At 28.4% G+C, this 26,410-nt stretch overlaps 1 protein-coding gene across 2 annotated transcripts in view; it reads right to left on the minus strand.

Moving 5' to 3' along the window:
- The window catches only part of Ccapr1 (cardioacceleratory peptide receptor 1), a 38,464-nt gene extending 12,123 nt beyond the window's left edge, over positions 1 to 26,341 (minus strand). The window contains exon 1 of one of the 2 annotated variants that reach the window (XM_064357190.1): positions 26,203 to 26,341. In XM_064357190.1, the coding sequence (XP_064213260.1) occupies positions 26,203 to 26,274 (72 nt within the window). In that variant the 5' untranslated portion in view covers positions 26,275 to 26,341. Of the gene's footprint in view, positions 1 to 13,904; positions 14,006 to 26,202 lie in introns of those variants that run through there. The other variant, NM_001083327.1, reaches the window with a different exon arrangement.
- Between the last annotated feature and the right edge of the window lie 69 nt (positions 26,342 to 26,410).

Raw genomic sequence — 26,410 nt, forward strand, 5'->3', positions numbered from 1 at the left:
AATTCGTAGATTTGGCAATCGCCAAAAAACTTAAAACCTGGTATCAACTTTGTTGTAACAGAAAGTTATATTTTTTATTTATTATTTTATTATTTAGATTAGTCGACTTATTCTAAAGGAGTTTTCATTAGTTTTCCCTATGTTATACCTAAAATAATTATTTTTCCAACACATTTAGTTTACAGAACATTTTAATTGCAATTAAATCTTAATCGCGATTAACTTGACCTTTGTCAATGCATTTTAAATGGCAACTTAATTCGAATTAGTTTAATTTTTAATTAAATTTTAATTTCGCTTTCTATAAACCGACCTTTACACTTTTTATTTTTTTTGCACCTCCCCCTTCAAAAATCAACTTTTTTCTGTGTTAATTATAAAAAATAAAAAATGTGTTAAAATGTTTTAATTGGTAATTTATTCTGCTTAGTTAAAACACGCAGCAACGTGTATAAATCCAACTTTCGAAAACGCGCATTTTTTTAAGTGTCCATGGCAACATCAATAACCCAAGAAGCGTAAGGATAAATGGCAACATTTTGATGATTTTTTATTATAATGACAATCAATTCCATCCCAACGAAAGGTATACTGATCTCACATTATACTATTTCCAATTTTTGTAATTTTAATATCAGTATTTATGATTTTACAGTGTACCAATAAAAAACATAACGTAAAATATTCTTGGATAACTGGTCTTTAAAACACTTACTTACTTCGAAAATTGCGCGTGTTTTAAAAACCTCAGTATTCACTTATACTTTAAACTTAGAACTTTCCAGTTTAAAAATGCAAAATAAATTAATAAAATTCAGATTTAAAAAACTTTGATATTCATGTTTTTCTCTTAAATATGTTATACCGGGTGTTTCAGTACTCAATGTAACTTTTCAATATAAGTATTTTTATTTTTATAAAAAAGTACATACAGAGCTTTCATTTCAAAAGGAGCCAGTCTCAATAACTTTTGACACAGCAAATTTATTTTCAAGCAAAAACAGGTCGATTAGGATCACGAGGTTTCATCCCTTAATCGTTACCCACTCCTACTTTAAAATTTTAAATTACACTACTTTTTCAAACATTTTTCGAAAGGAAAAAAAAATTTTTCGAATTTTTATTGTTTCATTTAAATTAAATTGGCTTCAAAACAAACGCTACTACAACTTTAAGTTTAAAGAATAAAATCACTCTTAACTAATAAAGGAATTTTTTTAACAGTTAAATACGCTATTTTTTTTTCTTTCCGAAAATGTTTGAAAAAGTAGAGGGTGTCATTTAAATTTTCAAAGTAGGGGTGGCTAGCGACTAGGGGATGAAACCTAAAATGTTACTAATGTTAGTTTTGAACTTCCCCCTCGCAATCACAATCGACCTGTTTTTGCTTGAAAATAGATATACACAATTTCAAAAGTTATTGAAACTGGCTCCTTTTGAAATGAAAGCCCTATATAAAAAATCATATTTTTTGCCATTTGTCAAACGGTAACTGTTAACTTTTTTTTCCAACAGGAACTTGTATACTTTTTTGAACCATTTGATAAGTTACTTTTAGTTTTGGAGATGTCCCAAAGTATGCCAAAATCCTAGTAAACAATCAGAAAAAATATAAAAAATTCAAAATTATTTTAGATATAAAAAAGAGATGACAATGAAAACAATTACTAAAAACATACCTACCAAATGGATGCAATTCGACGGATAAAAATAAAAAAATTACAAGTGGGCAATACCAATGAAAAACAGCCGCTATAAATATAAAAATGTAATTCTATATTAAAACTGTCAATCAAAAATTTTGATAATTGTTACACTTTTGGGACATACTTTTTCTTAAAATTATTTTTTTAACATCTTATTATAGTTTTACAAATGTAGACTACACTACACTGGTTAGTTAATCTTTTTAGAAATAAATTTGTTTGATTAATTACTGGCACTTGAACAATTACAAAGAAATTTTACGTGTAGGATTTGCAAGAATTAAATGTGAATGACCCACAATATGATTCATTATCATTAGAGTTTTCAGAAACAATTTAGCTAAAATTTATTAATGAATATTAACCATTTTTCTTTTACAAAGCAACAATTAAAAGTCTTAATTGATATTGACTCACTTCTAAATAGATAATAACAATTGGCTAATTATACGTTAATCCTTTAGTCGGCTTATTTAAGAGTAGCCACTTCTCACAACCAAGCGTTATATCGTAAGTACAGTGGAACCTCGATAAGTCGACCCGATTGTCAGGTGTCAAGCATTTACTAAGAGAAAATCAATGTAATTTTTTCAATGATATCTCGATGTTGAATATTTTTTTTAAACAGAACAGATTATATTTTATGAATTTAATTATTTTCTTTAATTTGGTAATTTTAGAATTTTGAAATAAAACAATAAGGGAGGTTCCACTAGAAGTATGTTTTTACTACATCTCATAAGCTAATAAATAATCTACAGCATCCAAGTTTACTTTTAAGTACTTTGTATTTTTCTATATGTGTCTACATTGTTTTTTAGATGTTTTAAATAATTCCTTTTAATTAAACTAAATAAATTAATGAATTAATTAATTACTATTGAGTAGCTACAAAAAAGTGATTTTTCTTGTGGCATGTGAGAATAAGCGATGCTTAAATGTTGTTTTGTGATAAAAGTCCTGAAAAAATTCACATACATAGATAAAAACATTATTTAATAACGAACACCAAATTCGGTACGATTATTACTTTTTGAGATATAACAAAAGATACTTTTAACACACTCACCCTGTATGTAGTATAAAATGCAATATTGTATAGGTGTCTTGAACTTCGATATCTCATTTTTTTAGCAACAGGTAGGTACTTCGACTTATAGAGGTTGCACCGTATTTTGTTACTATCGACTTGTTTCGTGTTCATCAGATTTAAAAATTCTGAAACGGCGCGTTTAATAACAGTAATTATATTTCTCCTTATGTTTGCGTTTTTATCCCGCGGTCTTATGTGTACCATTTACGACCAAATTGTCTATAATTTTTCCCACTCACAAACACGTGGTAGTAATTCCCGAGGTTTTTGCTCTGCATTGGTTATAAATAAATGCTTTATTTTCATCTTTAGTGTGATTGAAAAATATCAATTTTGCACATTTTTTACTGGGTTTCGATTTGTTCCCCGAGAAGATTATACGAAAAGTAGGGAGCAAATATACCGTTCTGATTGAATTGGATGATTATTCACCTGAAAAAATAAAGCGAAACGTCTCGTCGGTTCATCCAGTGAATTAAGTCACGTCTCAATCATTACCAAATAACTTAAACGAGCACCTGATTTTTAATGAAACTAAGCGGATTCGAATAATTGAGGAATCATTGTCGCTACTTCGTTCTCTCTTACTAGTTCTGGAGATACAGTTACGCCTTAATTAACGCTAGATAATGGGGAATACGATAAGGGTTCTTAATAACCAACTTGGAAACCAATTAAAAGATTTATTCCGTCAAAAATAATTTATAAACTCAAGTTTTTCCGATCACAGTTTCCAAGCTATATTTAGATTTTCCTCAACTTGTTGACGTCTGACTAGTAGGTAGCTTTCTTCCTTTGCTGTAACACTGTAATTTATTGCTCCATTTTATATTCATTCTTCGAATAAATTAAATATTTGGTCAAACATCATATCGTGCACGAGGAAAACATTTCTATTCAATGCAAAATCAATAAACTCCGTCAAAGGCCAAACAAAATTTCAAAAGGCACGAGTATATAAGGTATCTATAAACTGATTGATGATTTTGAAATTTATTTTCATTGAAGAATTTTATTTATATGTGTGTCGGGTTGAAACGTAATGTAATTTTTAGGTTTCAGAGACACGTGCTTTTTTGCTCTTATTGTATAACAGATTAATACGGGGTGAGTCTGCTAAAAGTAACACATTCACTCAAATTTTTCTATCCTTTCTTATAATTAAAATTGATTATTTAAAAAAATTAATATCCATGATATTGAAAATATGACAATAATATTAAGATGGAGAAATCCTGTGTTTCAAATAGTTACTTTCCACAAGTCATTTGCCGTCATATATTTTATGTACTCTACGTCAATTGGCCAGAGGGTTCATCAGTAGCGCGCAATAATTAAAAATTAAATAAGTTTTTAGTCCAAGAATCATTTCGATATCTTTAAAACTCAGCAGGTTATATATGCACTTGAAGTAGCAATGCTGCGTATTTTCTTTTGTACTCGTACTGTTGCCCAATTTTCTCAATTGTGTATTTACGTTAAAAACTACATTCATTGAGCAATCTTTTGCAAAAGATTTATCCACAAGGAAGATAAGAAGATGTAAATGAAATATTTGACCAATTTTGAGTTTTTCAAGAATTTCTACAAAAACGTCTTTTTCATAATGAAGGCTCCAAATCGAGAAACTAAATTCGGATTCAAATTCAGCAGAAAATTTTGCATAAGAATAAGTGTTTAGTAAACGAGTCCCTTTTTAAGGTAAGTACTTTAACCCACGAAAATGAATGTACGTCACTGATTTAAAGCGAGCGCACAACAGAAGGATCACTGTTATCATAGGCCAGTAGCGCAAGTTCGTTTTAAGATTTTTACCAGTTAACGATTGACAATTTTAAACAAAATCAGCTTTATTTCCAAGAGTCCACTATAGATGCAAAAGTAATTTATTTTTTCTTTAACACACAATGTTGATGAGAAATAATGTACAACAATTTTTTTCAGTTTTCTGAATTTTTTTTCAAAATTAAATAAAGCATTTACAGCATTTTAAAACACCTTTGCACCTACAGCCCGAGTAAAAGAATGTATCTTGTAAATAACTTTCAACAACGTTACTTAAAACGGCTGTAAAACACCGAGGAAAATGGCTGAAATTCGACACTTTTTAGCGTGTGTATTCTCTCCCTTAATTATTCGAAAATTTTATGATTTCTAATATTATACTAAAACAACGATGTTTAAATTTTTGCTAGCACCAAAATTATGTTTATTTGAATTTTTAATTTTAACTTAATTAGTTAGTTTTTGGAGCCAGCGACATTTTTTTAATGATGTTTACCACAAAACAATATTGAGCATCACTTGAGATACTTATTAGTAACTAATTAATTAATTAACTCGAATTTTAAGAAGTTGTAGAACTATTCTAAAGAAAAACAGACAGAGAAAAACGCGAAGTATTAAGGTGCTGAATTCTCCACGATTATTACTTTTTGAGATATAATAAAAATATATACTTTTACTATACTCACCCTGTATAATAAGGATAATTAAGACCAAACAATAAAAATGCTGTTTTTTCAAATGACTTCTAAAAATTATACTCAGTCACAGTATTATGAAAAAAGTACATCATTTGTACATGATAATTGTCTCCCATTTTTTTTTCTTGTTCTTGTAACTTTTCATAAGGAGAAAAGTATACTTCCTAGCCATTTTTATCCAGGGTTTTTCACTTGTTATACGAACAGTGGACCTTTACGAAACAAACTTGGATCTCTACTACAAATTAGAGAGTTTGGGAGCGAAAAGTAATTATAAAGCTTTGCTTGAGGATATTTCCTGTTTCAACAGCTTTCATTCATAAGTTGGAAGGAAAATTGAGATTGTTTTGCCTAAAACTGAAGCAAAAATGGTTACAAAGCTCACAAAATGAATTTTTGGGATTTTAGAGAGGCCATTCGATTTAAAATCATAAAATATTATAAACTTGTAATAGCAATAGTATTTCTAATTTAAACCAAAAAAATTACTTTGACATCAGAAATTACGAAAAATTAAGAATTCAGCTTGAATTTTCTATTTTAAAAAATTTGAGTTTTTTATTCTTCTATGTCTTTTAGGCTTATTCGGTTTTTGCCATTTGTTTTAACTTTTCTCATTAAATTTGAGTTATAGAGAACTTATTAATACCTATAAATTTTCAGTTTTTAGCGGTGATAGGTTTCTTCAAATTTTTTAACTTAAAAGTTTTTTTAGTTCAGGTTTATATAAGTTTTTCGGAACTTTATTATTATTTAATTCAGTTTTATAGGTTTCTAAATAAGTTTTTCAAGGTTTTTAATTCAAATTCACTGAAATTTGATTGTTTGATTTTTCGATTTCCTTGATTTTAACTTTTTCAAAATTTTAGGTACTTATTTCAAGTTAATTAAAATGTAAATTAAAGTTCGACTTTCACGTTCGGTAAATTTTGAATTTTATGCAGAATGCATATTGCAGAAAACAAAACTACAAAAATGTTGTGTCTTCGTTGAAGTTATATGTAAAAAATAGCATAAACTCTTAATAAACAAAATTATAAACAAGTAGTCGGAGATTGTAAAACTAAAAAATTTAAACAATAAAGTATACAAATCTGAGAAAAGCTTTATAATTAAATATTTTTTTCAAATTAAAACTTCACTACAAAATGCAAATGTCAGGGACAGTTTCATAATCGAATAGAAAGGAGCATTGAATGAAATATTGTTTATAATGTACTGATTACTATGTACTTGTTGACAAAAATTTCATATTCTAAAATCAACATTAAGTCCCTTTATTTCGATTATAAAACTGGCTTAAAAAATTTTGCTACGCGAATAACAAAAAAAAATTGTATCAAAATAAAATAATTCTACTTTAAATGGGAATTTTGTTGAAAATGGTTAGAATTTCCCTAAAAAATAAATACTTAAGCATATTTTTAAATCAAAAAAACTTTTTTCCTAAAGAAATGTTTTTGTTTCTGCCTTTCTTCAAGAGTTTTCATTCTTTTGATGAATGAGTTTTTGGAAACTCACTTATTACGCACACACCACACATATGCTATATCAGGCAAAAACATCATGATAAAGGTCGAAAATGGCCTGTATTTTAACAGCTTTCGTTACATTATTTATCTGGTACATAAAAAAGAAACCTACTAATTTTTCAAAATTTCGTAAAAAAATTAAAACTGATCGATTGACGTTCTGACCAGCTCAGAGTGATTACATGCTAATAATATCGAGAATCAGAAAAATTTCATAAAATAAGTATAAACTTAAGTGACCTAAATTTGGTGAAAATTTTATTTCGATGATTTGCTGGAAAAATTAAAAAGCCAAAAAATCACGTAATTACTCAATTCGAAGATATTATTTATGCATTTTTCAAACACCTCTACAAATATTTTTAAATTACAAATACACTTTTTTCGCAAAATTCATTTTCACCAAAAAAGGTAATTATTAAAAAAAATTGAGAAGAATTATCCAAAAAATCACCAAATAAGTGAAATTGTGCGCCTACTCTAAGGAATTTCCTCCAAGTCAGCCAAAAAATCAAAATGACACTTACTTTACCTTTTCAAAAAAGCACTTAATTCGCAAATTATTTATGCATTTTTCAACTACCTCTACAAACATTTTTAAATTACAAATACACTTTTTTCGCAAAATGTTGCCCGAATAGTTACCACGAAAGATCTAAAATAATATTACTTTTGCCTTTTTCGAGCAGTTTACTACGTTTTTATGCCAAAAATTCGCTTATTTCGCATAATTTATTATATGCCAAAAAACTCATAAAGGAAGATGAAAAATTATGTTATTTTGACCCTTTTCTTTCGAGGTATCGTATTTTTGAGTAAGAAACTCACTTATTTTGTAAATTTTATTAAAAATTATGTTTTTCTCAATGACCTCGATTTTTCATTTTCGTGGTTTTGATTTTTAAGTTTATTTACTTTTAAAATTTTCTCATTATGTTTCAGTTATTAATATCTACGAATTTTTAGTTTTTAACAATGATATTTTTTCAGATTTTAATTTTTTATGTACTTTTGTTTCGAATTTTTATTTTTTTCAGGTTTGTTTTGGTTCATATATTTTATCTGAGTTTTGACAGTAATTAGATATTTTATATAAATCTATAGATATTTTCTATAAATTGATATTTTAGATTTTTCGATTTAATTAAGCCTTTTGTAATTTACTTTCGAATTCGATTCGAATGAGATCTGACTGCAATTAATTTGTTTAAATATATAAAATAAATGAGAGATAGATAACTCAAAAGATTGTTTTTTAATACTATTTTAGATTATCGTTTCCAGTACCTCATTTATTGTTATATTTTATTTTAACACAATTTAATTAATATTAGGTAGAGAGTTAGTTAGTCAAGACGTTAATAACTTTCAAACACTTCAATCACTTTAAAACTTTTATCCTACAAGTTTTTAATGTTTATTCCATTAAAAAAGTTAGCAGAACTTATTATTTTAAAGGAAAATCTAAAATGACTGATTAATGTTAAAAAGTGTTAACAAAACTTTATTTAACTTTTAATCTGCTTTTAACTGACTCATACTGTAAATTTTATTATAAGTTTCGTGTAAAAATAAGGACGTGTGTGAGTTGTTTATTCGTTTTAACAAAAAATAGAAGTTCTACTGTTTAAATAAATGTACGAATGTTTTTATGTCAAATTAAAATAAAATTGAGATTTTAGTGTCTGTAAAAACTTGTATGCGAATAAAAAAACAAAGTTTAGTTTCATTTTATTAGGCTTATTTTATTCCTCTGTATTGAAGAAAACTCAACAAATCTATAAATCGACAAAGTTAAAAAGGACCGGAAAACAAATCTTTGAAATTACCCTATATTTCGTACTAAACTTCAGTATGTTGATAGATCAATAAAAGACATTCACATTTTCAGCACATCTTCAGTAAATAATTATTAATTCAAATGTGAACAACAATAAACAAAATTTGCATTCGTTATAAATATTTGTCTTTGTTTTTTTCATGTTTACCCGAAGCTGAGATATTTTTGAGTCAATTAAGTTAACTGAAAGCAACAGGCAAGAAAATATCAAGGAAAAATATAACTTGTTATATGCGCGAATAGCGAGGCAATTATTCCATTACTGTTTTTGAAAATAGAGGATTCTTTTATTTTCAACAACCCTTTCATATTATTTTTAGTATCTAATTTGCATTTTTAATGAAATATTAAAACAGCGAAAATTAGGGGCAATAGAGTGTAAAGTTAAAGAGCGCCGTCTAATTCATTTAATTATTATTTGCCCTTTATTGATCAAGGAAAAGTAAGTGCTTCTTGTTTTTATCAAATGTGTTTGAATGTTACAAAGAGCTAGTAAATCGTCTATTCTGCTATTATGATGTAGTACAGCCATAAAATTTATCTACTTTATTTTATATTACACTTTTTCGCATACTTCAAGCTCATCAATTACAACTTCTTTCAATATTTAATATAAATTTCTCTAAAGGTGCATGTTTAAAATAATATTTTGAATTATGGCCCAATACTTAGTATAGAATTTAAAAAATCTAAAACTTCATTAAACTAAGGATGTGAAGAAAGAATGTGTACTTTGATTTATCTCTGAAGCGTAATTACGAGAATCGACGTCTTCCTGGTTCTAAAAATCAATTAGATGTCTTAAAGTGAAGCTGGCGTTTCTTTAACATTGTGGTCTTAGTGATTTGCTGTAATTTGTTCTAATTGAATAATGTCCGTCACGAACACATTTCGCTCTTTCCCGATCCATTTTTAAATTATAAACTGGTTTTTGTTTCCAAGGAAAAGGCAATGTACTTTTTAATTGTCTATAAGCCGGAACATTTAATTAAAATTGTGTTCTTTCATCTTTCTGTATATTGTCATCTTAATTTTCCAATTCATATTTTTTTACAAATTCGGAACAAATTCCTTTTGCACACATTTTTAAATCATCATACGTTATATGTATAACCGCTTTCTTTGTAAATTTATATTGAGTCATTTTTAGTCTTGCCGACAAAACCACGTGAAGACATTAATCAAGTTTATTCGAATTGCAAATTCGAGCTCTACTGTAAAAGCGAACCGCAGATAAAAGAATTAGTTATTATAATTCTGTGTATGATTAAGTTGTTGTGATATACAAAATGAATTTTTTGGCTATTCCAGGCCGAAAGATACATTTAGTTTCAACATATGATTCTAAATTAAGGACTTGTAAACCTAAAAATAAAAATAAAATAGTATATAAATACTCTTTTGTTGTAATGTACGTTTGTTAAATCTGCATCGATAAAAAGTAAATTTTTGACTTTATATTTTTCAAAATTAAGTTAGCTGATTTAGGGTATTTTTTTAACAAAATTTACTTCTCTACAACTTTGTTCCTGACACTTTTTTGTATTTTGAATCGTATTCGCAGCGCTTTCATAATAATAAGCAAATTGGTAAATATTTTAATATTTTTAAATATGTATTGATAATATTTTTGTTTGCCTTATTATTATTGTGACTTACCATCATTTAAACACAGATGACCGGTTTATAGAAACGTCATTAATTTAGTTCACAACTAAATGCGTGATTAACTGATCACGTGGCCAAATTGAGCCAATTTGATTGGTCTATTCGTGTTTTTAACTTTTAACAACGAGTTAAAATTTGATGCAGCTTTCTATAAACCGGCCCAAAGGCTTTCTTCATTTTAATGCACTTTGTAATTTTGTACAAATATTTAGGTTATTATTTAAAAACGACCTTTCAATCAAAATACAAAATACAAGTATAAGAAATATACATAGTAGGTATATATTTTTTTTATTTTTTTGTACCTATTTTTTTCAGTTCAACGTAATTTATTAATATTGCCCTGTAGTTTATTATTATTATCCTGGATATTAATTTAGTTCAGAACGTTTCAGCAAGAAAAAAAAATCTCCTATTTTTAAACGTTTTAACTCCTTGCACTTAAGTAAAAAATTTAAAATTTCGTATAGTTTTTCAACAGTTAAAACACGTTGTTTTAACAACAATTTATTATTAATAAGCAAAAACGTCATAATGACATTAATTTTTGCCATTTTCAAGCGTTTTGCCTTATTCTTCAAAAAACGAAATAAATTTCGGAAAAACTCCCAAAATCTGACGAAAAATTTCAAAATTAGTACCAAAATTGAAGAATTTTTGTATTTCTCGAGCTTTAAAGCACAACTATACCTATTAAGATAAAAACGAAAATCTAGTAAATTAAATTGAAAATTATAATACAATTTAACCATTTTTACATTATGTTTGCAGAACAGGGCTGAAAATTTAATAAAATGGATCGAAAATTGTAATACAATTCTGCCATTTTTACATTATGTATTTCTTTGTTTTATTTTCGCCATAAAGGTAATTATTAAAAAAAATTAGAAAAATTATCCAAAAAATTACCAAATAGTGAAATTGTGCGACTATTATAAGGAATTTCGTCCTAATCACCCAAAAAATCAAAATTACACTTACTGTACCTTTTCAAAAAAGCAATTATTTTGCAAATTTCGCTAAAATCATTTGAAAAATCATTAAGTTAGATTATCAGATATTCATCAGAAAAATTATTGCACACTTAGTTCACGAATAACATTTTCTATAAAAACACAGTTTTGAAAAATTTTGGTAAACGAGACTGAGAAAACAAGAAATTAGATTAAAAGTGATATGATTTTACCATTTTTGCATTAAGTTTTGCTTTTTTCAAGTGTTTTACTACATTTTCTAAAACGCAATTATTTTGCAAATTTTCTCAAAAACCAGCTAACTAAAATAGATAATTTTGCCCTTTTGGGTTCTTAGCAAATTTTCATTTAGAAGTACAATTGTTTACTAAAAGTTCTCCAAAAATTAACCGAAAAATGAGAAAATCAGTCTAAAAATGAAGCAATTTTTGCAAATTATAGAGATAAAATCACAGTTTCTGCAAAATTTTGCAAAACGGGGTTGAAAAATCAATAAATTGAATCGAAAATAATATGATTTTACCATTTTTACGTTACGTTAGAACATTTTGCACCAAAAAACTTAATTGTTCAGAAAAAATTCAGTAAAAATTTACCCAACAAAACACCGAATTGGGTAGAAAATTGTCCGATTATTGTGAGAAATTTCGTCCAAAATAAACCAAAAAAATCAATAGACCAAAATAACATCAATAGTGTTGCAACAATTATTTCAAAAAATTACCAGAAAAATCACTAAACTGGTTCAAAAAGTACCTACATTATTTCCATGTTTGAGTGTCTTAGCAAATCTTCAGTTAGAAAGACAGTTGGTTACTAGAATTTCACCAAAACTTGTAAAGTTTGTTTAAAAATATCGTTTATAAGCTCGATAAAAACTATAAGTTTTAGCGAGATTTTAGATTTACTTTTGCATAGAAAAGTACATGATAAACTCCACGTTAGTCCAAAGTGGAGCAATTTTTGCTTTTTTCGAGTGTTCAAGCACATCATTTTTGTTAAACAAGTCTGAAATTAATTGAAGCTAAAGCGATACGATTTTGCAATTATTTCGTAAAAATTATCAAAAAGCAACTGAAAAATCACCAACATCGAAAGATAAATTATTTAGCCTTTTTGGATATTTTAGCACACTTTTAATAATTAGAAACGCAGTTGCTTAGCTTTCGCTTTCAAAAATTAATAGAAAAATCGAAAAATTATTTCAAAAATGGAGCAGTTTTTACACACTTTCCAAAGTTTGAAAAATCACAACACTGAATTGAAATTATTTTACTTTGTCGTTATATTTAAAAAGTTTTTCGTCCAAAAAGACATTATTTTGTGAAAATTTTTGGGTAAAAAAAATACCAAAAAAACTTTTTTCAACACTTTTAGACACGCATTATTCGATAAAAACTGTTTTTTCGCGAGATTTTGTTAAACCCGAAAAAAATCTGCAATTGAAATTAAAAATGAATTGTTTTCTTAACTTTTAGCACGCTGTCGAATCACAAGATAATTATTTTATAGCACATAATTTGCCCTTGATTTCAATAGAAGTTGATTAGGATTAAATATAGAATAATCCAACAAGGAAATCTAAACTATTTTTTTAAATAATTGTCACACTTTTTAATAATTTTAAAGTGTTTTACATTACTTTTTTGAAAGATAAGATAAGATTGCGATTGTTTATACTTGAAATTTCAAAAAACAAATTACTTACTGAAATATCATAAATTAACAATTGATTGTTGTGAAAATATTTAAAAAAATTTGAAAAATATAAATATACTTTAGTTTCAAAAGGTAATAAAATTTACAAGTGTAAAGTAGACTCCGAAAAAGTGTATAGTCATTTATTTTTCTGGAAATCAAGCTTTTCAATTTTTTATAAGAATCAGTTTTGTGAAGACAAATGTTATGCTTGACTGAAAATAGCACAGTTTAATTAATCTTATAGGCAAATAAATGCTATACAATTTTACGTTTTAAAAAGTGAGTCATTTATTCAAAAACAAATACAAATCCAGTTTGTGAACTTCAAAACGGATCTTTGATTAAAATTCTCTAATTTAAATAATCACGAAATCCTTAAAGTGTTGTGTTTTTTTATTAATTTTAGAACTTTGATGAAAAAAGTCAAAGTTAATTAAAATGGGAAAACTATGTTTTCCACTTTTTCCGTTTTTAGGATTAAAAAAATTGCCTTTATTTTAAGACCAGGCAAGGCCGACCAATCTGAAAACATTGTTGTGATGACAGCCGAAGCAAATTTATTTTTAATTAAATAATCAACTGTACTATCCGGTATCTTACCCACAAGCTATTCGTTGAAAGAATCACACATAACAAAAATAAACACCAAACACTTGTGTTCTTCAACAATTAACCAAAGTTATGTATTTGCCGATAAAAATAATATTTTCCGGAAATACAGTGCCCTTCAACTCAATTAAGTTTGTTGGAGAAAGTGAATGCGTGAAAGTACGAAAAAACTGCGAAAATTTGATTTATGTTGTTGTGATGATTATTAATGCTCCGCTTTGTCGCTAAATTAAATTTGTTTCTGATCAATAACTCGCGCGAAAAACGTGCGGCAACAAGCTTTTAAGACACTCACCTCGAAAAAGTAAAAAGCGTCTAACGATGTGTTGTTCGAATCGGTCTCGTTTGCATCTTCAATGTATGACATGTCTCAAGAAATTGTTACATGTTGCCCGTTTCTAGCACAAAAATTCGGAGAGAACTGGCCGAAACGCGGCAATTTTTTTGTTATATACCAACAACTTAATTCCGGACACATGCGCGCTGGACGATCTGCTAAAAATCACAAAATTTCATTTTATTTAAATATTTTCTTGACGCAAGAGGCTTTAATAACCGAAAACGATAAGGTTTTTTCGAATTTGCAGCCAATGGCGTTGCGAAATTTCGGAGAAACTGAATATTTTTTAAAGTGAATGGTGTAATTTTCTAAATTTCGTGACTAAAATTGCTGGTGAAAAAATCGAAGGGGGAGTGACGCAAATTTGGTGAAGCTAATGAATTCTGATCTGAAATATTTCGTATTCGAACAATTGTGGCGATAATTCACGTTAAACGTGGATAAAAAACTAATGGAAAGCGGAGAGGAGTAATTTACGATACAGTTATTACGATTTTATGCCTAGTTTCTTCATTTTGTTCGAGACTGAACGGAAAACAAATAGAGGAAAGTTTGACGAACTGAGAAGTTTCACCCGAATATTTCGTTTCTTTGACACATTGGAGATTATTCGGTTAATCTAATCGAGAAAAAGCCTTTCAGAAAGTGCAGCCACTGTGAAAACGAGGGAAACTTGTTGCATCTCAATGAAATATACTTTTCTAATTAAAAGTTGAACCAGACGCTTACTTATTGCAATTTAAAAACTGGAAACAAATAATTATGATTATTCAAAATAATCACAAAGAAATACATTCAATGTCTAAGAGAATTACTGAAAATTTAAAAGAACATACTTCCTAATAATTTCACTTTCGTTTAATAACAGAAAAAAATAAAAAAATTAGTATTGTTCATAATTATAATATGATATACGAGGCGCATAAAATGTATGTTTCGTCTTTAATTATTTACTTAAAAAAAATAATTGAAGATTATACATCCAAAATGTGGTAACTTTTCAGGAAACGCAAAAACTTTTCTTCTTTTAAAAGTGCCAAAAAAATTTTTTGGAGATTGCAAATGTCTGGTCTGGCTCTGTACTTAATAGTATTTTACGTATCAAGTCCGGAAAGTAAGGTTTTACTGAACAGGTAAGCTTACGAGTAGCAGCAGAGGATCAGTTTCCGGACGTAATGCATACAACATTTTTCCGGACGTAATGCATACAACATTTTTTTTGCAACCGTGATGAGGATTTATTCATCTCGAAGGGGCGACTAACTCATTAACAATGTTAAAAACACGACTGCAGTTGCAATACCCCATTCTTCATGTAGCATTTCTGCACATAATTGTACATTTATTGATTATAATAAATAAATCCCTAAACTTCCAACTGCATTGCCTAGTTTTTACCGGACTAGTCCGGTACAATGGTACTTTCCGGCATGAATATTATGAAATTAATATGTTCATTAATGCACGGCTGAGAAAAAATACTTATTTGTACGGCTTAGAAGTCCAAATTCATTCTATTGTAGAATTTGGAAGCACTTTCTTTATGTTTTCAGAACGACTCATTCGTTTTTTTTTCAATGTTTGTTTGTTGTAATTTTTTTGCTGCGATTTTTAATAAAATTTTTTGGAATCTGAAATATTAATTTTAGGTCAACTTCCGCATCTTTTCGAAACTCTTTTGTCAAAAGTACAATAATGTTGTGTTTTTCGTAAAGTGATTCACTGAAATACGAATTGAATAATAAAAAGAGAGACACTAAAACTAAAAAAAATAAAATGAAAAAATATTTTGTTTGTCAAATATTTGTTGGTGTTTATTCGGGGATTTAAAACTTTGCCACAATTTTAATCATTTCCCTATAAAAATGACAAATAATGGCATAAGGGTAACATTAAATTATTATTAGCTGAAATTTTCACATTTCGACTACTGAAAAAATAGTTAATAAACTTAATGATTTTTAATGTTTGAAGTTTAATATCTTGTGAGTAATCAGCAAGGGACACTTAACTGTTATTGTTTTTAGATAGACAATGAGACAACAAACCTCTTAATTTTATTTTCTTAACTGCAGTGAGCTAAAAAAAATACATCCTTAGAGTTCCTTAAAGTCGTGAATGTCCCACTTTTGAAGGATTCTTAGTTTTTGAGCAATACATTTTTAAAAAGAGCGTGATTTTGTTAAAAAAATTTAAAAACCTTCAAAAACTAAGCAAAATCGACCAATAAAAGTTTAAGTCAAAATCCTTTGTTTGAAAAGCTACATCCAAAAATGCAAAAAATATAAAGGTACACCCTGTATATTTGAAAATAATTTTAGGTAAGAAAGGGTGTTAGTATCTAGAGCTTTGGAACAGAACTATTACTTTTCTAAAATTTAAAGGTAAATAATAGACTTTTTCTACTTTGGTTTCATAAATTGTTCATTTTGAAACTCACAAAGAGAACTTTTGTGCAACTCCTTTTAGTGAAGTTTTAGGAGTTGTATTGGCAGTGCTGAGCTGGATGTCATCAGTCATCACTGTAATTTAGTGTGTGATCTGTCAACAGCGTCAAGTCGTTTATTGATAAAGCCCGAACAATTAACAAAACTAAGATGAAATAGTTTAAACAGATTTTGATAAGTTAAACTAAACAAAAACAAACAAAAATAGAAAAGTAGGAAAAATAGTATATTACACTCGTTTTATAAGACTAAATTGTAGCACTCATTCTATTGGAGCACAACGAAGGAGTGCCACATTCGAGCCACAATAGAACGTCTTATAAAACTCGTATAATAATATACTAGTACCTACTCACTGGAACACACAGGGTGTATTTGAGTTTTTCAAAATACTATTAAGGGCCGCTTTTACAGTCGTCAGATAACTTTATCCTGGGGATAAATTTTGAAAAATACATTGTTGTAACATTTGTAACCATAATAATTATACCACAAATAACTTATCCGCAGTGACAATTGTAAAATCCACCCTCAGTATGTTTGATTTTTCGATTAAACTGAAAATTGAAAAACTAATCCAATGGGTCTGATTGTTTTTAATTTCAATTTTTTCGGTAATAGGTTCAAGTTCGAATTGGAATTTAGGAACCAAATTTTGCTGCGGATGAGAAAAAAATTTTGCACTAAAATAAAATAATGCACTTTTATTGGGCTTCAAAGCAAAACCAAATGATACATCTTTCTATTGGAATGCATTGGAAGGAGTATGAAAATGAAATTTTGTTAAATTGGCTCGAAATTGCGCCTGATATATCTTTGAAAATTATCTTCCTTAGAGCTAAAAACTTACTTTTTTGTGGAATTTCTCGAAAAAACACTCAAATTCTAAGGCACATTGTTAAATAAAAAAATTAATTTTCTTGAGCAAGTCGATACAACTTTCTCCTTTTATGAAGCGTTTTGGAACCTATTCCTGCTACTCTCTTATTTCATACAAATTATAAGCCCACAAATAATATGTGAATGTCAAAAATGATATTATTTTGACTACTTTTATTAGATTTATCTATTTAAGACAATTTCTTCTGCAAATGACTAAATTAGATCGAAATTGACGTTCTTTTGATCTGCTCAGAGCGATTTCATCCTAATTATGAGTATGTTGGAAATTATTTAACTATTTCGAACCAATTTCGAAATCGAAGAATCTTGTAATAAGTTCTAAGATTTATTTTCGCATTTTTCAAATGCTTAAATACATTTCTAAGCCTCAAACGCATTTTGTTTCCCAAAATTTTGCTCAACTAACTACTACTACTAATGATCGAAAATGACTACTCTTGCTTGTTCCCTGCGTTTTTGTAAGTTTTTATGGCAAACACTCACTTATTTCCATAATTTGTTTGGATAATAAAAAATCACAAAGAAACACAGAAAATTACACTATTTTGAGAATTTTTGTTGGATTTATATTGATTCGAGTAAGAGACAATTATTTTGTGAAATTTCGCAAAAATACTTTTTTCTACTTATGGCGTTTAGACTTTCCCGCACTTTACTTTGCAACAATGGCTAGGAACATTTAATAAATTGGTATCGCTATCGTTGAGATGGAAACAATACTTTTTATGATAAGTGACTGATACCAACCCATTAGCAAAAAACACTAAATTATAAAAAATATTATTTTTTATTTTTTTTTGAGAGATCCAGTACAAAAAATATTGTACCTAACAATTGCTCGCATTCGCATTTCATGCAGCACTCGCTGCGCTCTTGCAGCAAACAAACTGCTCATGTGGGAAATTACTCTTTCCAAACTCGTTAGGAAATAACAATTTTTTCAAGCCAAACCGAAAATAGAAAATCCCACTTTGACCTTAAATTCAAAAATATATCTAAAATGTAAAAATTTTAGGTTCTGGTTTCTCCAGATTTTCATTTTCAATTTTCATTTCTAAGATTTGGTTTTAAGGATTTATTCAATTTTAAACGTTTCACTTCTCATTAAGTTTTTGTTAGAATTCCTATACCTATGAATTTTTATTTTTTAGCAATGAGTTTCCTTTTTTATTTTTAAAATCAATAGAATTATTGTGTCTGAAGTTATAGATTTCCTTGTTGGTTTTAGGATTGTTTTTTAACTATTATAAATACTTTACTATTTGTAAATTAAGGCCCAGGTATCTTATAAAAAATACAGATTTGCATTTGTTATTAAGTACTTTATTTATTTCTCTATTTATTTATGTGTATATTTCATAATTATGCTTCTACAATTAAAAAAATATACTAGACCAGTTTATTTCATTTCTGCAATTTTTTTATATTGTTATTCTTGTTTTATGTTGCTACGTTCAAGGAACATAGCTTAATATATTTTGATTAAGTTGTTTTAAATTGATGTATGTAATTAAATGTGAACTTTTAAGACTCTGCTGTTATGATGACAAACCCAAAATAATTTGTTTGCCATTTATTACGCTTAAAAAATTGTCAACGCGTTTTTTATTTCCTACAGATTTATTTCTATAAATTTAAAAATAATGGTTATGAAAAAAATGCTATTTTTCTTAATCCTACCCAAAAGTTTTGAACAAAACATTCACAATAAATTTGAAATTCACTTAGAAGACTCCTCTAACCCACTTTGCTGTTAATTTATCATAGTTGACAAAAATATATTAAAACAATAAATCTCAATAATTCATCTACAGTGAAATTTACCCAGGTTGAAAATTCAATAATAAATCTTGAAAAATGCTTTGCCCGAGATATCTCTCATTGAATTAAAACAACAGAACTCAAAGTTAATTTAAAAGAAATATTTTCCAAAAGAAAATGATTTTCAGACACTGAAATCTACTTTTTGCGGTGAATCCACAAAGTTGTACTAAATAAACTGTCCGGCTTTTATTTCGTATTAGAAAACCAAGAGGAGTTTAAGTTTATACGTACCGTGTCAGAATTATTCAAATTACGTTATCAAGTAATTTCAATTTTCGTTTTATTTTATCAGAACTTAATCACAACGAATCAATAAAAATAACGTTCTTGCCTTTTTGAATTTTGAAAGCACAATTTCAGTATGTGTAAATCTATCAGTGAGTGTTTGGACTCCTGAAGCACAATCAATGTCCTAAATTATGTCTTTTCAAACTTTGAAACGTAAAAAAATCTGGGTCATTCTTGTCCTCACAACAAACTCAAGAACCTCCAACAGTGTTTTACAGCGTAATAGAGAATTTTGATTCTGATAAAAATGATGTCAATTACGATAAACTTATCTGGATTCTTTTTACCTGACGACAACTTTTCAGAACGATGTTCTGCGAGGCGTTATCTAGATCACCTCATACCTCATTTACCTCCTTTCTGTCGAGCACCTGGTTTTTAAATGCTCTGAGAGGAAATGTTCGAGAGCTGAAAACCCACAATTGTTCATGTTTTCACCCGAAGACTTATCGATTTGGTTTAAGCTGTCATTCATTACGAGCCTGTCTGGTTCAAGATTAATTAATCCTCATTTAATTTGGAAATATGTTCATTAGCAAAATATAAATTGTTTTTTCTTGTTATTTCCCGGTAATCTAATGGCTAATATAAATTTGTTAAAGGAGACGGTAGACTAGTAATTCCAGTTTAAAACGTCTAATAAATTATTCATTAATTCGGAGGCTTCAATTTATTCGTTTTTTCTAAATCAAACTACAACTTCTCACAGATAATAAATTGTGGCTTATTTTCTAAATTAATTAAATATTATATGGAATTATGAAGAAAAAAGTGAAGTAAATTTTATTTTTGATGCGATATTAAATGTTTGTTTACTCAAATAGACAGCAGAATTACCTACAAATGCACTAAACTTCATGATACATTATGCATTGTGTATGAATACTGAGCTCTATAATTTCGAACGTGAAGTCAAATTCAATGATTTTATTATATTGCCTGTACGTTTATCGATTTGATTTAGTGTAACTCGAGGTGAAAGTCACTACGTTCAATTTTTAATTGTATTAAATTGTTTTAAATACCCAAAAATATAATTATTAGATGTTTCAAAACTATGTAAACGCCAACGTCGCATTTTACCAAATTATTTTTCTAAACAAAATTGATAAAAATGTAAAATAGTTCTTAATGATTAGATCTCTCATTGAAACAATAAATTACATTGACTATTAATTTTTTAAAGTGCATAATAGTATATTATAATACGAGTTTTATAAGACGCATTTTGTCGCACGCACGAATTTAAGGCACGACGAGCGCAGCGAGCAGTGCCATAATAGAGTAGTGCGACAAAATGCCTTGTAAACGAGATATCATACAGTATTTTTTCTACTTCGCACTTTCTGTACCAAAAAAATTAATTTCGAAATTTAGGGAATTTTGTGGCAGTTGACAACATTTGCGCACAGACAGTGAAATGAAATTAATAATTTGGACCATCATTAGTTTATTCGTACAAATGTATTCTGAAAGTGTCCAAGACGTTTTGTAATGTATCCCTTAACAAATACGGGCAAATACGTGCAATTTGAAAATTGGCCGAAAGATAATGAGATCTCAAATTACTTACTTGCACTGGCTTTTGAAATTATGTTTGTACATTACTCGAAAGGTGTTCGAAAGGGCCACATATCAGGGTTGGTACAAAAGCCTCTAAAGATTCGTATTTGATTAATTTGATTAAATTATGCACTTGAAACAGGTGCCGATTGACACTGACAATTCTCTCAGATAGTTCAAAAAACTAGGTTGTTAACATTATCCAACTAAATTACCCTGGTTTTTAGTGTAATTATTATAGCACTCCGTTGGATATTACGATAGGCAAATCGTAATCGCGTATCGTAATGACCTCAATACGAAACCGAAGTAGAAAAATAACTTTTTCTTATTTGGTTTCACAAATTGTTCATTGTGGAACTCAAAGTAGTTTCACAAAGAGAATTTTTGTGCATCTCCTTTTAGTAAATTTTTAGGAGTTGTATTGGCAGTGCTGGGCTGGGTGTCATCATCACTGTAATTTAACAAGTAATCTGTCAACAGTGTCAAGTCGTTCATTGATAAAGCCCGAATAATTAACTAAATTAAGAGGAAATAGTTTGAACAGATTTTGATAAGTAAAACTAAACAAAAAAAAACAACAAAAATAGAAAGTAGAAAAAAATAGTACATTACACTCAAAAATATTAGTATTAATAAAATTAATATAAGTATGAAAATATTAATTCATTGAAATTCTATTATTTCTTGTGTTATTCTAAAAAACGATGCCTAAATGATATTTCCGTGCTTATTCTCAGATTACACAAGAAATATTTTTCTAAAATTACTTAATAGTAATTAATTAATTAATTAAAATTATACGAAATTGAAGAAAAAATTGACAAAAAAATCTGAAAAAATATAGGCATAGAGAAAGATACAAGTTATTTAACAGCAAACGCTGAATTCTGTGCGATTATTAGTTTTTGAGATATAATAAAAATTAGTACACTCACCTTGTACCTATACACTGAATCAAGTAGCAATTCCAGCTTCCACTAGATCTGTACTTAGAATAAGATTAATTAATTATTTAACTGTACTGACAATTTTTTGCATCAGTTGGACATTTAAAATTCACTTACCGTCACATTTAGTGTAAACATAAAATTTTTGTGGTTTTGATAGTAATGTCAGCCTTTCCCTATTAAATCCTGTTTCTGACTGATAAGAAAGTGTTACTTGGTTCGCAAGGGAATACGAATGAGTTGTCCTAAGTGAATCTCTTTTGTATTCGTTTTTAAAGCGTGTTTCTTGGAAGTAGCTGGGTATAGGATTTACTAATGGAGTGGCGTAATTAGGATGAGTACGTGCGAAGGTGTAATCAAGCGAATTCTACGTGTATAATTGCTAAAGTAATTTTGTTCAAGAATCTTTATGTTACAAACATGGACATTGTGTAAAGTTGTAAAATAAACACTGGACATCTTTGAAATTTATTTTTAGCAACTTGTGGATTTGTAATTTTATTATTTTTTAGGTAGGTACCTTAAATTTACCGGCGTCTCTTATCTTTCTCCGGTTTATTTAAAGACAAATGGTTGTAGATTTTCTGAGACGTTCTGTGTATGAGTATGTACGATTTTTATTTACATAGAGACACCTTTTAGTGTAATTTACAAAGTTGTAGCACCAACGCGTATATAAAAGAACCCCTTCAAAATTTTAAATGACATCGCCTCCTTTAGTATGGATACCTTTCAATGAAAGTATCACGAAAGAGATAATACTATTTTAAAATTTTAAAAGGATTGTTTGTATCACAAAAGTGACACTAAAAAGTGTCCTTCTGTAATTTTCTAATCCTTAGATAGTTACTTTATTAACAAAACACTTATAAATTATTGCCATGTAGTACTTCAAAACAGTATTAAGAATTTTTAGCAGATTGTTTAAAAATATCAATAATACTTGCAGACGATTTCATTTTCAGAGGATAAACAGTTAAATCAATATTATTAAGGTCTTTAAAACAGGCGCGATTTTTCGAGCACGACGGTTCGAAATAAAGCAAGTGTTTTAAAGACCACGAATACTTTGCGTTATTTTTTTATTGATACACTTTGAAATCATAAATAATATTAATATTAGAAAAAAAATGGAAATCATGTAATGTGAAATCAGTATACCTTTCGTTGTCATGGAATTGATTGTCTTTACAATAAAAATCATTAAAAAGTTGCCATTTATCTTAACGTTCCTTGGGTTATTGATGATGCATTGGACATTCAAAAAAACGCGCGTTTTTGAAAGTTCTATTTATACACGCTGCTGCGTGCTTTAAATAAGCAAAATAGATTACCAATAAAAAATAAAACTTTATAGGATACATTTTTTTACTCGGGTCATATGGGAGAAGGTTTTTTAAAATGACCACTTTATTCTATTAGTAAGTTAAAAAAATAACTAAATCAAGTAAAATAGATAGAATAAAGGTGTACTACTCCTACTCGTATCTAACGGAATAAGTAACAACATTATTAATACCTAAAAGAGAAAATACTTTTCGCTCTGTAGTAGACACTTGATGGAAATAAAGCGGTTTTTATCTACAGTCAGTCTATTATTAAGTCATAATATTTCTAGGTACTAGGAAAACACCATTAAGACTCGTAACAAAATTACACTACATTTTCTACATTTACTTTTATATTAAAAGAGAAATATGGTCGATTTTTCCTTTATTCGATGTGGATGCCAAATTTACTGTAGACGAAGCTGGAACTAATGAAGTATTCCTATTTTAAAAAATAATTTGACAAACGTCACTTCAAAACGTCAAATTAAAATTTTGAAAAATTATTTGAAAATATTGATTTAGTCTCGGATTTAGTCTATATTGTCTGGGTGTGGATAAAACGTTGTATTGCATACGGGTCTTACATGTATTTTATCCCCTTAATTAAACGCTCAAACTTTGTTCTCGAGTTTAAACCGTTGCGCGTATAAAACACATTTTAAAACCCTTAAACAACGTGTTTTTAAATGATTCTCATCTAGTCGTCTGTGAATTTCGCATGAAAAATCAGAAAATGCCGCCTACTACTCTCCATTTATTAAGTTTCTAAACCGGAAATAAGCTTCGACAATAAAAGTATTTTCTTGCCTGTATAACGATTTAGTTGAAATTTAACGAGATTTTTAAAATTAATTAATGGACAATTTGTGAATTTCACAACTGACAGTTTTGACATTTTTTGACAGAGAATTCAATTGAGCAGAGCGGCTAAAATTTTTTTACATGTAAACCAATTTCAAAGTTAACTAGATGAGAATCATTTAAAAACACATTGTACCATAAATAACACTCGTTTTTGCAAATTTCTGTAAAGAAACGTATTTTTGCAAAGTATATTTTACAAAGTGTGCAAAATGTACTGTATTTGGTGGAATAGAGCTCTGATGAAACAGATTGGTGGAACACATAAACTTTACAGTTTGTAACTTATGTAAAGTACAATTTATTGAAAGTTATCGTAACTTATGCAACTAATTAAACGGCGAAACAAGTAACGCAACAATAATAACAATAATATAAGACCCAGGAATATTTTCAGATCAGGAAAAGGCAGAAAAGACCAAGATTAGATAATAATCAAGCAATGTCTAATTTTTTGTATCGGAATATGCGGAACAGCCTATACAGCGTGTCCGTTTTTCGAGCTCACTATGGGGATCTCAAAAGATACGAGGTCGGTTAAATTAGTACAAAATTGCGAATTTTTATGCTGAACAATTATCTACAAAAAATTCGATGTCATTTTTAGTTTTTGAATTATTGGAAAAAACAGAAATTTCTAATTTAATTTTTATTTTTTCAAGCGAAAACCAAAAGAACTAACAGCTGATTCAAAACAATAAAAACGCCAACGTCTCATTTTACCGAATAATTTTTTTAAATAAGATTGATAAAATTATAAAATAGTTATTAGTGATTAGATTCTTTATTGAAACTACAAATTACATTAACGATTAAATTTTTAAAGTACCTGAATAATTTGTAACAGCTAATTTTGAGAGAAAATGCGACGTTGGCGTTTTTATAATTTTGAAACAGCTAATACACGTTTTTAACTGGGACCTTGTTCAGCCACTTTTTTACAAGGAAACTAAGAGCCGGTTTACAGAACATTTTAATTGCAATTAAATTTTAATCGTGATTAACTTGACATTTGTCAATGCATTTTAAATGGCAACTTAATTCGAATTAGTTTAATTCTCAATTAAATCTTAAGTTTGATTTCTGTAAACCGGCCCTAAATCTGTCCTCGCATTTTCTAAGGCGTTCTAGATGTCAGAGTTACAACTTTCAACTTTGGATTTTTCTATAGAGGCCATATTCACTTTTTGTATTTTTGAAAATTATTTTTATTTCGGATTACAACGATGTATCACTTGATATGTTCGAATCTTACATGCTGATCAAAATAGAGAAAAAAGCATTTTTGCGAAAAGTTCTTTGGAAAAATCGTCAACAATTTTGTTTTTAAACAAACTAGATGTTAGAAGTTTAAATGAATTTGCATCTAGAACGTTTACATTTCCGCCAAGCTTACTTATTTAAAAACTAAATGACATGATAAGTTACAAGTTTGTTCTTTGCAAAACAAGACAAAAGAAAGTTATAAAAATTCTGCTCGCATAGGTATTTTTTTTCTTAAACAATATTTTTGACGTTTTTTCCAAAGCACTCTTTGCAAAGAGTATTTCATATAATTTTTACAAGCCCAGCGCCTGTAAAAGGCCACCAAGAATACATACATATTCCTATACGAACTCGAGTGCAAATTTTTAAACACTAGATAGTTTTCTTTAGTTTGTTCACCCTTTAAAAAAACGTTTTTGAACTTTTAATTTAGTGATTAAAACAGAGAGATTAGAATCATATTCATTCTGTCTCTTACTAGAACTCATGATATTTGTTTCTGAAAAATAGCAATTTCTGAGTACTACTATTACAGTGATTATGATACTTATTTACTGATTAGTGTGCCGACTACTGTCATGAGTTTCCAAAAATTAAATAATTAAATGTGAATTTTTTGTATCTAGTATTTTGTGACATTTGTATATTTGGGGGCGTACATTAGGCGCAGGCCTCGTAAAGTTGTATCAAGTTGTGTGAAACACCCTGTATTTCTCTTCGAGCCATAGGTGCATCTCAGAATTCTCAGCCTAATCTTTCTTTCTTTGACTGGCCGAGTCAGTAAACGCATTTATAAAGATTATCTCACGAGTTACAATACCTCCTTATTTTTCCATTTCTTCCATAAAAGTAGACAATAACTCGTGCTCAACCCTCCGTACACATTTCCCATTGTATGAAAGGATTACTGCGTTATTGCCACGATTGCGTGCAACCTTTCGTATTTTTTACTATTTTGTCCAGGTCAAACACACATTTCTCATCATACAACAGCAATAACGTCCCCAACGTGAAACCACAAATTATCT

Source organism: Tribolium castaneum, chromosome 6 (assembly GCF_031307605.1).
Source record: "Tribolium castaneum strain GA2 chromosome 6, icTriCast1.1, whole genome shotgun sequence".
NCBI classification, from domain to species: domain Eukaryota; kingdom Metazoa; phylum Arthropoda; class Insecta; order Coleoptera; family Tenebrionidae; genus Tribolium; species Tribolium castaneum.